Consider the following 17790-nt stretch of genomic DNA (forward strand, 5'->3'; position numbering starts at 1 on the left):
TCAAGTGACGGCGTCAGTCCCAAGAAGAACCTCATGCAGGCCATAACAGAAGCCCTGGCTCCGATGTCCAAAGAGGAGTTACGCTCATTCCTGGGCCTGGCGGAGTACTATGCCAAATTCGTCCCTAGATTCTCTGAGAAAACGTCTCCCATGAGGGAGCTTCTGAAGAAGGGGGCAGCCTACTCTTGGGGCCCGGAACAGAACAAAGCTTTCTGTGAAATCAAAAAGAGAATTCTACAAGCGCCATGCCTGAAACCATACAACCCTGAAATGCAGGGACACCTGCATTACCACAGACGCCAGCGCGTATGGCCTGGGGGCCACCTTGACCCAGAAGAAGGTAGACACTGAGAATATTGTGGCGTTTGCATCCAAAGCGCTGTCATCATCGGTGAAGAACTACTCCACGGTTGAGAAAGAAATGTTGGCATGCGCATGGACCGTCGACTACTTCAGATCGTACGTATGGGGGACGAGAGTCAAGTTGATTACTGACCACAAACCCCTCATTCACATGTTGAGCCCGGGTGGCACCAAGACTGCCACCCCGAGGCTGGCCAGGATCGCTGCAAAGCTTCAAGAATATACATACGAGATAGCCCACATTGCGGGTTGGAAAAACGCACAAGCGGACTGCATGTCCAGACTCCTGAACCAAAGCGCCCCCGGTACCACATTCTTGGAAGATGAGTGTGTCGTAGCCTCCATCAGTGACTTAAGGAACGGCAAGTACATGGACCTGAGTGAGCGCCACTGGCAGGAGGAGTTCGAACAGGATGATGCCCTGCGGCACGTTAGTACCTGGGTTCGCGAAGGATGGCCCAACGAGAGAGCGATCCCCGAAGGCATTCGTCCCTACTGGAAAGTGAACGAGGAAATCACCACCATGAACGGTCTCATCCTCAGAGGCGATCAAATCATCCCGCCCAGCGGAATCCGCAAGGTGATACTGTGCAGAGCACACTCAGGCCACCTGGGATGCAACATGACCAGACGCAGGATACGCGACACCTACTGGTGGCCAGGCATGGACCAGGACATAAGACAAATGGTCGAAAGGTGCCGTGAGTGCACCAACACTGACAAACGCCTAGCTGTGAGGCAAGCCCCTATGCTGCCCACCGAAGTCCCCAAAGGGGTGTGGCGAAAACTAGGTTTGGATTTCATTGGGCCCCTGGACAACATGCCCCCAGAACACAAATACGGGATAGTCATGGTCGACTACCTCTCCAAATGGGTGGAAGCTGACTTCACCTCAGACATCACCACAAGCACAGTCATTGAAGCACTCACCGCCGTATTCCAGCGGGAAGGTCTACCAGAAGAACTTGTCACAGACAACGGGGTCCAGCTAGTCTCCCGGGAAATGGAGAAATTTCTCAAGCTCAACAACATTCGTCAGCGGAGAGCAAGCCTATACCATCCACAGGCCAAAGGCCTGGTTGAGCGGGCAAACCGCTTCATCAAAGGGGCGCTACAACTGGCTCATGCCTCGGGCCTAGACCCGTACAAGACAGTCAAGGAAGCTCTAGCAGCCCACCACCTCACCCCCAACGCCATCACAGGTGTTTCGCCATTCCATCTGCTGAGGGGGAGAAGGGCAGCAACCTCACTGGTACCACCCTGGCTCCATCAAGTGAGGGCTGATGAAGACGTGGACATGGATGACGTAGCGTTTGGCATGCAGCGCAACAAAGAAGCCATGAAGACCCAAGGGGACTTGCGTCGAGCCGCTCGATACACAGCAGTTAACAGAGGTGACCTGGTGAAAATACACCTTCCCCACAAAGACACTTCGACTGGCTCCAAATACAGCAGTCCCATCGAAGTCATGGAGAGGGGGTCAAACCACATTTGCACCAGTGACGGAAGGAAATGGAATCTAGAGAGAGTGGCCATGTACTGCAGGAAGGAAGACAGGGAACAACCACACTGGGATACCGGAGAAGATCAAGACCGCCAGGGGACATTCGAAAACCCTCGCCTCTCAGAAAGAGATGCTTTGGAGCCACACCACGGCAGCGAGTTCTCAAGCCCCAACTCTCCGGCTACACCCAGGGAGGCACAGTGAAGAACAAGACAAGGAGAACTCGAATCACCCGCACCTCCTCAAGAGTACTCTAGCAATCCTGCCCCAGATACAGATCTAAGCAGACCTCAGAGAGAGAGAAGGAAGCCCAGCAAGTTTGCGGACTTTGTCATGGAATGACCATCCATCCTTTACCCAGCAAAGGTGGTGTGTGGGATCATCAAGTGATCGCGGGAGCGTGTTCTCGCGAGATCTCGGCATACGTGATCTCGCGAGCCCACGCTCCGCAGGAAAGCTTTCCCACCAGTGTTGATGCAGCGGCAGACCAAACGGGTCATGCCACAGTGCTGCTCCTGATAAGGAGGCATCAACAGGAGGTTTTGGGCAGCCTCCAGTCACAGCTTCTAGGGCATAAGTCCACAGCCACAGGAGGCTACATGGGGGCCCTAGAAGCTTGCAGCGTGCCATCATTGTGCACACCCTTCCCACAGTGAGTTAACTGGGAAGCCATGAAGCTGAACTGAACCGAACTGTGAGTAAATGTTTGTCCCGAGTTAAGGCAGTTTAAGGTCCACCCGTTTGTCTTACAATAAAGACAGTTGGAACCCCTTACAGTGTCCTGTAGTCCTTTAAGGCCACAACACATACCCCTTAACAAAAGTCTGTGAAGTCTTATATATATATATATATATATGTGTAATCTTAAGCCTTAAGCTAGGAGGAGGGGCAAGGCGCGTCTGTTTCACTCTCTCGTATCGGGTTCCTGCATGCCACGATATGTGCATGCACACTGCAGTCTCACGAGGCTGCATCCCCACGCCTGCATTTTAAACTGAGTTTGTATGTGCACAGAGGTACAATATACGGTGACCGTGCAGGCAAAGCAGGGTTGGTTTGATGCGATGAAGAAAGGACCCTCTGCCCTGCATTTTGGCAGGACTGCAGGTGAAAAGCGCAACTACAGCACAAATTCTCAAACCCGGCAGTCGTCCCCTTTCTTCTTGCTGCCCCGATAAACGATCTGGGGCCGTCCTTTTTGCACAGTGCGTAGTATACCGAAGACAGGTTTACATCCGCACATGCGCAGTTTCCATCAAGCTTCCAGCTCGAGAGCCGGTGAGGCTTCTGCGGCCGCACACATCGTCCAAGCAATTTACTGCACAATTATTCATCTTCGCACAAAACTACCTGTATCAAATTAGAAGAGTTAGTCTAATAATAAACTTTAGCAACAAAATGTAAAAACACTTTTTTAAACACTGATTTTTTTTTTATTAAATAAGGAGCCAGTTATGAAACACTCATTAACAGAATCAATTTCTGTGTTAGTTTCAAAATACAGTAGACAGTTTTAATGTAAATCTGCTTCTTAAACAGTTCTTAAATGTATACGAAATGCAAGTTTATTGCTAGCAGCGTCTGCATTCTTTTCATATACTGCAGGTCAATTACAAATCTGTAAAAAAGTGCAGTTAATGTGCAACGACAAAGCGCTGCGTTACCTTTAGTCATTACTTCACAAGTCACAGCATGTAGGAAAGAACATGAACACTGCTGAAAAGGAGGGTGGGCTACAGAACCTGGGCCCAGGAGTCTGGGGTCCACTTCAGAGCCCATGCTTGTGTGGCGCATTGAATGCCTCAGCTTTGCTGCATGAAAACTGGTCACCAGTAAATGGACATCGATTGGATGCGAATCGCTCAGGGCTCGGCCAGGTGGAGATGGCGACCTGGTGCAAGGCACACAGACAGAGACTTTCAGCCTCTCAGCTAGGATTAGACTACACAACTGCTACTGCTTAAAATGTGCCGATACCGACTCCAACGTGCACTTAAAATCTAGGTGAATTGCTAGATATGCAGCCTACACTATTCAAAGCCTTCAAGAGAGCAGGAAAAAAAAGCACAGGCCTTTCTGGGGTACATCAGCCTGCTTCAGCGCAGAGAAGACTGCTTCAGGCCACCTGTGCCCCGACTGCAGTCATATTTCTGACCAGTGCAGGCTATTTGCTGGGTACGGTAATTGCCCTCATCTTCCAGAAGGGAAGTTTCACTCGGGCATCTTTCTGGCACCTGTAGTTGCATTTCTCAAATTCTAACTCCACCCCCCCCCCCAACCCCTGCAAAAATACCTGCACAAATATTATCTGAAGCAAAGTGAAAACTTGCAAACACTGCTGTCTAGTGCAAGCTACTGCAAACCAAATATTTTGCACAGACCAAAAAGATCTCAACTCTCCTAGATCTAATATACAGACGCCCGTTTTGGTTTTAGCGGTTTCAATGCAGATCTGCCAGTCCGTAGCCGATTGAAGCTACAGGCCTTGGCCCCTCTGTGGCTCGGGTACTCATCTCCGAGGCAGACAGCGGTAAATGATGATCAGAAAGCCAGACACCGGGGAATGCTGTCCACCCAGACAGACACCAGCGACTGCTGATCACCCAGAGTAGGCAATAGTGAATGCTGATCACCCAGACAGACACCAGCGACTGCTGATCACCCAGACAAACACCAGCGACTGCTGATCACCCAGAGTAGGCAATAGTGAATGCTGACCACCCAGACAGACACCAGCGACTGCTGATCACCCAGACAGACACCAGCGACTGCTGATCACCCAGAGTAGGCAATAGTGAATGCTGATCACCCAGACAAACACCAGCGATTGCTGATCACCCAGAGTAGGCAATAGTGAATGCTGATCACCCAGAGTAGGCAATAGTGAATGCTGATCACCCAGACAGACACCAGCCTCTGCTGATCACCCAGACAAACACCAGCGACTGCTGATCACCCAGAGTAGGCAATAGTGAATGCTGATCACCCAGGCAAACACCAGCGACTGCTGATCACCCAGAGTAGGCAATAGTGAATGCTGATCACCCAGACAAACACCAGCGATTGCTGATCACCCAGAGTAGGCAATAGTGAATGTTGATCACCCAGAGTAGGCAATAGTGAATGCTGATCACCCAGACAGACACCAGCGTCTGCTGATCTCCTACATGCCAGTGAATGCTGATAACCTAGACAGACACCAGCGACTGCTGATCACACAGAAAAACAGCAGTGAATGTGCATAACACAGACACACCAGTGACTACAACTATGAAAGACAGGCACTGGAGAATGTGGAACACAGGCATCAGTGAATGACCAACACACAGATGCTCATGAATGCTGAACAGAAAGGCACATACCGGGGAATGCTGAGCACAGACACCAATGAACGTCATCACACTGACAGGCACCAGAGAATGGTGACCAAACAGACGCCAGAGATGCTTGATCATAAGGCAGACACCAGGGAATATGGAGCGCAAGGACACGGGTGACTCCGTCAGATATAATGGAACAAGAGGTGAATGATAACAGACAGACACTGTGCCTGCTGCTCACACACCACTGAAGGCGTATTACATCCAAACACTGGGAAAAACCCGGCATAGTTGTTGTTAGGCAGGTCTCTACGAGTCCTGGTGAATGCTGAGCGGGTTCACAATAGTATTTGTGAATGCTACTTGCCCACACACCACACTGATTAGTGTTGACTAAATAAAGGAGACACCTTTGAATGCTAAAGTCACACTAGTGAATGAATGTCAGACAGTTAATACTCACAAGAACAAACTTGGCAAGACTAACACCACAAAATCACAGGTGAATGCTGGTGGCACAGTTATTGGTACACAGCACATACACACCATGTGAATGCTAGTCACACATACAGGCACTGTTAAACAACTCACTGACTTGGGAACGCATACACACAGAGGAACTCGTCTCTCACACAAATCTGAGACAGACATGCCTAGTTGGCAAGTAAGGAATACAACACGGCACACATGATCAGGGGTGTTGCTAGATCTGGAAAAGATCCGGGGCTACGCTTATGTCGGGACTGGCGGGATTTGAGGCTAGCTATAGCCTTTTGGTTGTAGCCCCTGAGCTTCTATCTGGGCTACAACCAAAAGACCCGGAGCTATAGCCCCCTCAGCGCCCCCCTAGCAACGCCTCTTCACATGCTCCATACAATGTGGCACACGCCCCACACTACTGTGCAGCAGCAATGATTGACAAGTCACCAATGTGCTGTGTTTGTTATTGCTCTTTTAGCAGCAGTTCTTTCGAATGATCTTTAAAAAGATTGAAAAGCTTCGATATGCAGCGTAAAGCTCTGATGAGGTCACTTGCTGTTAGATTAGAGGCCATTCCCATTTGGTGCAGTAACATGCTGACCCTTTACTGGAAAATAGCGGATTGTCTCACAATAGCAGCTTTCATTCCCAGCAAATATATAGACTCAGAAATGTTAGTTTGTGAATAAATAGGTCTACAGGAAAAGCTCCAATGGAAGCCAAGAAAACAAAAAAAACACCCTAGAGTAAGAAGTGGGCCAGTCTATCTACCATATCACCCGCAAAACAAGAAACAAGAGCTGACAATTTGCTTTTAAGCTACAATTTAACAGACGGGAATCATATCCTCCCCTGCTCCAGAGAATCCGTTTCCATTTCCATCCGTGTCCTGGCCAAGTTGCCCCCAAAAACTCAATGTAAAGAAGCTACACATTGCACAGTGTAAACAAAATCTTTAACCCGTAAAATCGATCTTGCCGGTAACCGCAGACTAATTTGCACAATTATACTGACTATGGTACATCAATACCTCACAGTGAAAATGTCCCTGCCAGGCCTCCGTCTGGTATCCTTACCTTAAGGGCCATAGGCATACTGGAGATGATTGCAGTATTGGGAATGTATGAACATTTTAATTTAGCACTTTCCTGGAAACTCCTGTGTTCACGATTTATCGACCAGAACACACTGCTCCGCGCACACACAAACAACCAATTCTACAAATTACGAAATCTGACGGGGGATCAAAAATGTTTTCAAAACATTTCCAAGTCAATTCTGCATCTATATTGCACCAATGATTCCCCTTCATTTGTAATTTAGTTTATGATTCCCAATTTTCTTGCACTTTTCTTCATAGCGTAGCCTTTGGGTTTTTTCAGTGTTTACATTTGAGGCCACAAATAGACAGCGACCTTTATGTTTTCTCATATCCGCGTATGTGCATCCGTAAGGGCAGACTCCGGATTAAAGTTTAGTACTGGAATCCTCCTTGCGGAAGGAGAAATGTTTATCCTGGCAAGCAGGATTTACAGAAGGAAGCTTGGCAGCTAGGATGTGTTGAGCGTCCTGTCGTCTGGACTGGTGGAGCCGGGATGGAGAAGCGACGTTTCAGAATTTCCAGGCAGTCCATTTGACGTGGCTTCCTCTTGGGTATCGGGGCTTTCTCTCTGCCAATCAAAGAAACAAAGAATGACAACTGTTAAAAAAAGAGCCCATGTTTAGCGCATAACATCCAACATGCAGCCATGAACACCCGTTTGGGGAATTTTCAGTTGCAACGAAGACCCTAACTTTTTGGCATGAGGCGGTTCTGTTAAAAAAAAAGAAATGTTTACAAAACCAGGAATTAAGACATTCACTACAAGGCTAAAGGCTTTGGATCATTTGCAAATATCCTTCCATTTGACCATCAGCAGAAAATAAATCACACGCAAATAAAAACAATTCTCACTTTCCATGGCACCAAACTCTAAGCCTAAACATCAAAGGAAAAATGACTCTTTCCTCGCTGCTCATCCGCAGGACGACTTTACATAGGATATGTGTGGGTGACAGCCCTACAGTCTCCAGTTTGGCCTTGCACTCCCACTCTATACAAAACTCTTACATACACTAAGAAGGAGGCTGCTTACTCCTGATCGAATGTACTCCCTTGACAGGATGCTTTGTTCACCATTATCTAGCATTCATTTTGCAGACAACAGATACCATATTTATCGCCTTATCAGACGATCACAAAGTCCAATGGTGTATGGGAGCCTAAAAGATTGGTTCATAGATTCTTCAGAACACTACATATGTACGATCAAATTAAAAAAGGGAAAAAGTAGACTACGCTCACCAGAGATCGTATACATTTCATTTTATGTTTCTACTTAAGACACTTTAGCAAATACACATCTGTGCAAGATTAGAGAATTAATCAAAAACATTGAAAAATAGCGTGCAGCTTAAACACATCACTGAAAGACATCAACACCCTTATATTTCCAAACTTCTTACCAACATTATCAACTTTCACATTTAATTATGAATCCAATTTCTGAAGCTTGGGCAAAAAACAAAACATCTGCGGGATTGGGTATGATACTCTAGTTGCGGTGACTCAACCCCCCCGCCCCAAATGCTCCACCCCCAGGTTGTTAAATGAAGTACCACATTCTGGTTAACAATGATAGAAATAAGTAACATTGGTTAGCACGTGCCCTGAAACTGGATTACTGGTAACTGCAACGCTTCATGAAGCACCTAAAATGTGTCCAGTTTCCCCTCCTGCAAAATGGCAAGATTGTGCGAGTGGATGACGTTTGACAATATCACCTATTACATTGTTCAAGCAATGAGGACAAGTTAGTATCTGTACTGCGCAAGCAAGGTGCCCAGGTATAAAGAGTAAAGTAACCCAAGAGCAGAAGGAAAGGCTGCAGAGAAGGAAAGAGCATTGCTAAGACGCGTCTTCACATCATAGAGCAAATCCACAGGGGAACAGAACAAGGAATCAGTTTCGCACCCGCTGATGTCATTTCAGAAACGCTTTCATTGGACCCAGTTAACATGAAACAGTGATTTTAACAGCAAACATCAGTGCTTTCAAAGAGAACCAATTAAACAAGTACCTTTTATGTCAGTTTAAAAAGAATGTGATGTTGCCTTAAATATTCTAATGGTAGCTTGACAAACCTTACAATTAAATACATATGACAGATTCTGAATTTTCTAAATGTAGAAGCACGAAAGCGCCAGTGTTAGCAGATAGAAGCCAGCTTTAGGGCACCCTTTTTGTTGTGGAATTAGTTAGTGCAAGAAGAGGTTCTCAGATAGAATATGCTGTAATAGATATAGAGTTTGTATAAATGCACTTTCTTTTTACCTCATACCTACCTACAGTCTGGCTTCGTGCATCACTGTCCCATTGGCATCAGCCATCAATTTCTCTGAATGGGCCAGCGTGATCTCCTTACTTTCTGGGCTCTTTTTAGAACTATTCCAAAATAAAAAGCTTTTGTCCTAGAAGATAATCAGGCCAATTAAAATGTTTCTTTGTAAGTCAGTTTTCAAAATTGTCGAAATGTTAACCAGACACTAACTTTTCTAAATTCACACTTTTCATTGCATATAATAGTGTTGTGTTCGCGGGTTAGGCAATTATTTAGTACTTCAGAGTGAACATTGGAATTGACAGCACAGTCTGAGTACTTTATCTAATCAAGGTGGAAAGTAACATACTTGAAGCCAGCCTCAAAATTGCTTGAATGCCCATAGCTAAGCAACCAATTGAATAAATCAAAATGCTTCCTTTGCCTGTACTGCTCTGAAATGTGGCATTTCTGGAAGCAGCAAGAAGCCTGGACCATGGAGTTGTAGTCTGTGGCCTGCCCAGACGTATCCCATCCACTGTTATCGCCCTCCAACCTCCCCACAGCCCATGTGCGGCCTAAAGGAGAGGGGGGGCACACTCCACTTCCAAAAGGTACAGATACTCCTGGGAGAGGAGACCGTTTCTAGAACAGGCTAAGATTGTTGTGTCTGCCATGCCTGGCGCGCCAGAAGCATCTTGCAGGGCCTACTACATGGATAAGTAGATCATGGTTGCTGGATGCGCGCCTGGTCTGGCATTCAGCAGCTACTTGCTAGCCATGATTGATGTGCAGCTGGGTAAAAGCCCCCAATGGCTGGACTGCCCGGCACTGGGACCTGCAGGTCCCCTTTCCCATTATGCACAGATATTGCTGTAGTTGACATACATATATAGGGGCACCCCCTGCGGGGTACTTTACAACAGTGCTGCTGGCTTTTTAGAACTAGTCTTCCGGCGTAGGTGTGAATTCTTGGGCGCCTCCATATTGAATTCTCTGGAAAGGGACAGTAGACAGAATTACAATAGCCTAGCCCAACTGCAATACAAGCATTCAACACAATCACCTTATGCAAGAAGGCGAGTTCAAACCTTTGATGAAACCTTTAAGTGACAGATGATGTTTGGGGAACTTCGCAAATTTGAGATGAAAATATGTTCCTCCTCCCCAATTCCTAATTTGCAAGCCTTTCTAGAAGGTAGGGCTGTGGCCTAGCGCGCCGGACCGGGGCAATGGTTTCAGACCAAGGTGAGGGAGGCAGTGGCAGCCGATGGGGACTAGGCACCATTACAGCAGTTAAGGAGCACGTGCACAAATGGACTGAACTTTGACCTTGTGCACCGAGAGAAAACATGGCACATCCAGAGCGACAGCCAGCAGCGGCTGCTCAGAAGCAAAATGAGGGTCGAGAAAACTGATAGGAATTGAAAATTCACAGTTAAGTAAGAGAAGCTTTCACAACAAAACCAAATGCAGACGAAAAAGGCAGAAAGGTCACTCAATGTCTTCAAACAAGGAAAGGCCTGTCAGGAAGCATTGCAGACAGGAAGATAGCATGTCCAGTCAAAAGAAAACAGAATTATTTGCAAATCGGACAACACACCCTTCCAATGGCCGTTTCTATAACTCCAAGTCATAAGGAACAGAACATGGATACAACATCTGTCCTCGTTTCTGGGCAGCGCCATGAGCCACTGCCAAGGCAAGTGGGCGCAGCCTGCAGGACCTTAGGATGACCCTCAGCGGGGTACAGGGCAGCCTGTGCTATTTAAGGTGGTGCCAATGTTGAGAGGACAAGCAGCTGAGGAGAGCTGCTCTGTGTTACCAAATCCACACGAAAAAAGCCAGAGATGCTGTGCATATGGACATTCTAGCCAAGCCCACGAGACTGCAATCGCTGGGGGAAAATCTGCACGAGCATGGTAGTGCAGATATAGTCAACGGAGATCCTGGACATGGCCAGGCAGTTATGGGCTGAGAGAATCTGGATGATACCAGGCAGTTCTCGGCTGAGAGATCCTGGACACGGGCAGTCAGTTCCGGGCTTAGAGAATCTGGATCTGGATGATACCAGGCAGTTCTCAGCTGAGAGATCCTGGAGGCAGTCGCTAAATTCCTGGCTGAGAGAATCTGGATGATACCAGGCAGTTCTCGGCTGACAGATCCTGGACAAGGGCAGTCAGTTCCGGGCTGAGAGAACCTGCATGATGATCAGCAGTTCTCAGCTGAGAGATCCTGGACGCAGGCAGTCAGTTCCAAGCTGAGAGAATCTGGATGATACCAGGCAGTTCTCGGCTGACAGATCCTGGAAAAGGACAGTCAGTTCTGGGATGAGAGAACCTGCATGATGACTGGCAGTTCTCAGCTGAGAGAACCTGGACGCAGGCAGTCAGTTCCAAGCTGAGAGAATCTGGATGATACCAGGCAGTTCTCGGCTGACAGATCCTGGACAAGGGCAGTCAGTTCCGGGCTGAGAGAACCTGCATGATGATCAGCAGTTCTCAGCTGAGAGATCCTGGACGCAGGCAGTCAGTTCCAAGCTGAGAGAATCTGGATGATACCAGGCAGTTCTCGGCTGACAGATCCTGGAAAAGGACAGTCAGTTCTGGGATGAGAGAACCTGCATGATGACTGGCAGTTCTCAGCTGAGAGAACCTGGACGCAGGCAGTCAGTTCCAAGCTGAGAGAATCTGGATGATACCAGGCAGTTCTTGGCTGAGAGATCCTGGGACATGTGCCGGCAGCAACTGTCTATTAAACAAATCTAGGCTTAGTGTCAGCCTTGCAAATAGGTTTAAGCTCAAGTCTCTCAATACGTGAGTGTTATGTTGTTTGTAAATTATCCCCTCTGTAAACGCATTTGAATTCAATAGCGTTCAAAATGAATCAAAAGTATAGGATTCCTTGTCAGGGCCACCCTCCCGATGCCAGCGTTCCGCGTGTCTCGCCAAATCCAGGACTCCAGAAACGTGTACTCATTGACTAAGCAGTTAAGGTAGCATTCGTCATTGTTTGGCGCGTGGGATACGCCCCTTCTCATTTCCATAGATTCCCAGGCAGATATTTGACTGTGATCGAGAACAGGAATCCATCCAGTTATGGGTTTTTAATGCACACCTCCATCTTGGCAATTGCAATGGCTGCGTGCAGGAGATCGCGAGATCCTGGCGCCCGAGCATTCCCGCTCATGGAGGCTCAGGGCGCCTGCTGCCTCCATAACCATACAATGTAACTCCTTCTGGGGAGCTCTAGAGCATACATGCCAACCCTCCCGATTTAGGCGGGAGACTCCTGATTTTACAGTGAAAAACATTGCTATTTTTGAACTTCTTCCGCCTAAAATAATTATTTTCCCAGTGCGTTCCTATGGGAAAATTGTTGTCTCCCGATTTCTTTTATGAAATCTCCCTCCCAGGTGCATCGGAATGTTGGCATATATGCTAGAGCCATGGTCCAGAAAGCAGTTGGCTGAGAATTGAGCATTTTTAAGGCTGGTTCAGTAGGACAATTTCTCATCGATCTGTAGGTTAAGTTATTCAGAATTGTTATTTTGTAGGTATTTCCAGACTTGTTTGATTGTTTGGTGCAACGTATGCTAATTTTATTTATTTATTTATTTATTTATTTATTTAAGGAGGTTTAATTATGGTTAATCACTTTGTGAATCACACCCGACCGAACATTTTACATTTTGTCATGGTAAAGCTAGACCCTTGGCTCTATCTAAGCTATGCATCTTATCTGAACCGTCTTCAATAAAATGCAGTCAAAACAACATATTAGTAAAATCATTCTGCAACTAAAAACATGTGAAAGCACTTAGTTACTTCAGCAAAAGCAAACAGGTATGAAACTGTAATAAACAAATGAACATAAAACCCTTCGGTGGGCGCTTCAGGGCCAGAGAGCCCCCTGAAACGGTAGCCAGGTAACCTTGAGGGTTCAAGGAAGATTTCTGTGCCTTTGGCTACACCAAGATTTTAAGAGGTGAGGTACACAAACCCTTCAAATGCAGACCATGATGCATGCGGAAAGCTCTGTGAAACAGCCGAGGAGCAGTGTGAGCGCTATACAGGAAAGAAACAATGACGGACAACCATCGGTTGGGCTAGCTGGAAATATTTCTGGATAGTTCAATCGCAGGGGGGCCATGACCGCACCCTACACCATGCGCTGCCCTTGGGTTTGAGTTCCACAGAGGTGGATAGGACGTGGAATGCACTCAGCCCTGGCACACAGAGGAGGAACAGTGGTGCATGCAATGACAGGAAAACAGATTTGCATCAGTTTAGCAGACAGGATGCACACATGCGTAAACGTGCTTTAATAACAAAAGTACAAGCTCAATATATGTGTGACGAATCAACTTCTGGCGCATCAGTGATGAATATCGGTTTCCAAACCATCTCACCCCACTAGTACACCAGAAGTAATCCGAACAGATTGCAAACAAAAGTAAATTAGAAGACCTTCTTTCCAATGTTGGTAACGTGGACGGAATGGCAGGCTTATCTCTGCAAGTAATGGATCTTTGGTTAGTTGCAACACAGCGAAAATCCAGTTATTACCCAATTATAAAAAGGGACTGTCCAGTCAAGGTTGTTTAAAAATATCTACTTTATTATTACAACAGACAGTTCTATAGCACACTACAAAATACAACCCACAATGTAAAGGAACAGAGAAAACTGACAGTTTCACAAAGGAAAGGGATGCGCTATGGATACTGACCGGAGGGTAGTTGGTAAAGCAATCAGTCTTAACTGTTCAAGGATACTTGGTTTCAGCACAAAGGGAGCAAGGAGTCGTAAATGTCACTAGGGCCTTCGGAAAAGGACCAGGGGGACAGAATCACAATGTACCTGGTGCTTGAGATGTTCTAGATGCTCGACAGAGTTGAGTCAGTTCCAGGACGCTTTGCATTGCCTGCGACATAGTTCGACGGGAGACAGCTGCGGGTATCAGACGGCAGGCAGTTCGGCAAGCGAGGTTGGACGGACAACTGCAGGCTGGCCTACACAGTGGCTCAGGGTCAAGAATTGTTGTCTCTGTGCTGGTTGGCGGATCTGGAATACTGCTCGAGGCATCTCGGACAGCTTGAGTGACTGCAGCGTGACAACAATCTGTGGTGCAGTCGGTTGCGGTTCGAGGTCTCGACTGCCTCAATAATGTCCTTAAAAGATGGGCGCTGGTTGATGTTTGTGTGGCACTCCTAGCTTCTTTGCAGGGCTTGTGGTGTCCTTTCAAGATGGACGGACCAAAGCTGAGGAGAGTGTGCAGGCAATGGCCTTGTCCTTTGTTCAGAGACTCTCTGGCACTTCCCACCTAGGAAGCTTGCCGGCAGAACCTAGCAGGGCATGCTGTGTGCTGGCTGGGTACCGGTTCTGGAGCCGCTGGATGGGTCCTCAGAGTCCGGTATCTACCTCTGTTGCCTGGGAGATGTTTAGGGGAGGGGGATTGTTTCCCTCTTGGAAATCCTGGCCTTCCTTCACTGGCGAAACCTGTAAGGTACACTGTACCTTCAGCCAAGGTCCAATGCTGAGTTCTTCTTTCCTGCTTCTGGTGAAGCCTTCAGATCTCCCAAGTGAGAGGATCAGCCCTCTTTTAAAGCCAAATGGGCCCCAGTGATTGGTGCAGGCTAGCCTACCTTAAGGAATCAATCCGGGGTCCCCACCAACAATCATCTGTTATGTGTAAGGTCAGGACCAGAGTGCTTTGCAACAGGAAAGGTAAGGGGTGACACCATGTACTCCCAAGTCCCACCCATCTTTCTGTCTCTTGTAGATCAAAGTGCCGGTCTCCATTAAAGTTTGTGGTGAGAACAGACTTCTGTCTCCCTCAAATCGCATACTTCATCCCTCTGAAAGAGGTCTGCTCTGCCTGGGTTTCCTACAGTAAATAGTGGACCCAGACATGCCATTCACTGTCCTTCATATAGAGAGGTGAGAGCTAGCTTCAAGGTGACACATTGCATATCAAAAAGGTGTTCGTTTTCCTGCCCATTGTTAAGTTCTGTGAGCAGGCCTATTTACAGGCCTGCTTCAATTAACTCATCAGTTTACGCCGCCCCACACAGAAATTAGACAATAGCACCGGGCGGATCCATGGAGCCTTTGATATTTAATTAGGCTGGACATGGCAGTTTATTTTTACTCCTTGCGTATGCTCTGACAAGTCTTGCCATATGTTCCGTAGGGTCACTGGTAAACTCACATCTGGACTATTGTAATAGTCTTCTTGCTGGAATTCCTGCCAACCAACTCCAGAGATTGCAAAGGGCCCAGAACACAGCAGTTAGACTAACTTGTGGCCTGAAAAAATATGATCATGTCTCTGGTGCACGCGGTTCTATCACTGGTTGGCAGTTAAAGACCAGATTAAATTTGGATGGCCTGATGGGCATTGGGAGGATAGCTCAGCGGCAACGTGCTCGCCTTGGAACCAAGAGGACACAGAGCAACACGGGTTCCATCCCTGGGTCCGCGCTTAGAAACCTCTGGGTATTAAGCGCGTTATAAATAACCTATCATGTATAAGAGCCTTACCCCAGCCTACTTGGTAAATACGCTTAGTCGACAACTGTTCAGGCTAGTGCATCCAGGGCTTCAATGCTTGTTGAATATTCCCCGTTCTTGATGCGTGACTAGAGGTGACAGGATATTTGCTGTCTATGGCCCTCTCCTCTGGAATAGCATCCCCCGAGAAATCTAGTCCTTGGAATTGGTCTTTAAGTTTCGTAGAGCTCTGAAAATCTAACTTATTAAATCATGTTGACCTCTAGATGCCTCACCTCTGTTTGGTCTTTCCTATCAATTTTGTCCTCTGTTCCAATTTTTATGCATCTTGTGCTGATCTCTCGATACCATCTGCGCCTCTATAAAATTCGGTTTGTCCTTGTGCGTGTTTATAAATAATTCAAATCAAGAGCAAGGTGTTGCCCTTCTCTGGATGTTTTCGTGCACCCTTGCTGTCACCTGGCAAATAAATGTGACAGGGAGGACTGCGCCTGTAGGTGGCATCCCCAGAGTACACTGGACTATGGGCCTCATCACGAGTTGGGCTGTATTCCTGGCTGTAATATCGCCGACTGTAATAGCCCTAGCACCGACTGGTCCGGTGGTATTACCACCGGATCACGGGTTGGTCTTCAACGGTAAATCCCCATTCCCGATTGGGGATTGTTCGGTGCTAATACTGCGGGCTAATACAGCCGGCTGTTGTTTATACATTTGCAGTCTCAAATACAATTGATAGCGAATTGGTCTTTGGTTGACAGTGTTTTTATTTTGATAAAGGTAATTTGGGTGCTGCTTGGTGGTGACTAGTAACACTCAGACTGCCGAGTGTGTCACAATTTATGAAGAACAGAATTTTCAAGTCACCTTGTAGCGCACCTGAAGTTAACGCTACGTGTAGGTTAAATGATGTTCAAAAAATCATGTTTGTTGTATCATGAGCCTTTTTTATTCCAAAAATGATCCTCTAAAAATTGTTCTTAAATAGTAGTGCCCTCTACACGCGTTTCACCAAATCTATTGGCTCATCAGGAGGGATTTATAACAGAAAATTCAATTGAAATTCATTGATTAGATATAAACATGCCTACTGATTAAAAATTTGCATTCATCAAAATTGTCCTTTTTCCTTGTTTCCTTAAAAGAGGACGATTTTCAGAAGCTCTCAAGTCTCAATCGAAAGACTTAGAAACTTGGGGTAAAACAGCACACAAGACCACTCCAATTTCAAACTAATTTGGAATCTAAACATGGACCAAGCTATCTAGATGAATGCACATTTTTAATCAGTAGGCATGTTTATATCTAATCAATGAATTTGAATTTTCTGTTATAAATCCCTCCTGATGAGCCAATAGATTTGGTGAAACACGTGTAGAGGGCACTACTATTTAAGAACAATTTTAAGAGGATCATTTTTGGAATAAAAAAGCCTCATGATACAACAAACATGATTTTTGGAACATCATTTAACCTATAGTTAGCGTTAACTTTAGGTGCGCTAGAAGGTGACTTGAAAATTCTGTTCTTCGTAATACAGCCGGCTGTAATGCCGCCGAAAACAGGGATTTTCACCTCCAGAAAAAAGCTGGAGGTAAAACAGCCAATTTAGCGCCCAACTCATGATAGGGCCAGCCCTTAAATGCGGCAGTAATACCGTTACCACCGCATTTAAGGGCTACAGCCAAACTCGTGATGAGGCCCTATGTGTTTGTTGTGCGGCGAGCATTAGAAAAATGTGTGTGGATTAGCCCACACATTTTTGGAGGTTGAACTCCCATCATTCCATTTACAAAAAAATCATCCAAAATAAAACCAGGCGAGCACACACTGCCTGTGCGGATGGTCATATCCCTCCCAAAATGGACCACCTAAATCCCAGCAACTGATGTCATAGTTTCCAATGTACTTTGATGGCAATTTCTGACAGACTACTATGTTTTGTTAAAACACATGATGATGGGTTCAGTTTTAGTGCGAGTGAGCCTATATCGTATCCAGGTTATACGCAAGCCTCCAGTTTTACCTCAGTGTCAGAAGATGTCCACTGGGGTGCAGTTGGAGACCACCAACCCAGATGGGTAATATGCTGCAGAAAACAGGACGAGGAAAAAGAGCGCTAGAAAGCACTACCTTCATGCCCCACCAATGAGTAGAGAAGGCTGGGGTTGAGGACATTCTCCTAGCCACGGGGGGAAGAGTTCAAATCAAACACACCTCAGTGTCCGAAGAATTCCTGTACTTGAAGT

General features: G+C 46.6%; 1 protein-coding gene across 2 annotated transcripts in view; it reads right to left on the minus strand.

The window, feature by feature from the left end:
- Positions 1-3277: 3277 nt before the first annotated feature.
- Positions 3278-17790, minus strand: part of SCARB1 (scavenger receptor class B member 1) — a 790530-nt gene continuing 776017 nt past the window's right edge. The window contains exons 12-13 of one of the 2 annotated variants that reach the window (XM_069620115.1): positions 9052-9177; positions 3278-7337 (exon numbers count right to left, since the gene is read on the minus strand). In XM_069620115.1, the coding sequence (XP_069476216.1) occupies positions 9052-9177 (126 nt within the window). In that variant the 3' untranslated portion in view covers positions 3278-7337. The remainder of the gene's footprint in view (positions 7338-9051; positions 9178-17790) is intronic. The other variant, XM_069620116.1, reaches the window with a different exon arrangement.

The sequence above is a fragment of the Ambystoma mexicanum genome, chromosome 10, assembly GCF_040938575.1.
Source record: "Ambystoma mexicanum isolate Mex_15411 chromosome 10, UKY_AmexF1_1, whole genome shotgun sequence".
Classification (NCBI taxonomy): domain Eukaryota; kingdom Metazoa; phylum Chordata; class Amphibia; order Caudata; family Ambystomatidae; genus Ambystoma; species Ambystoma mexicanum.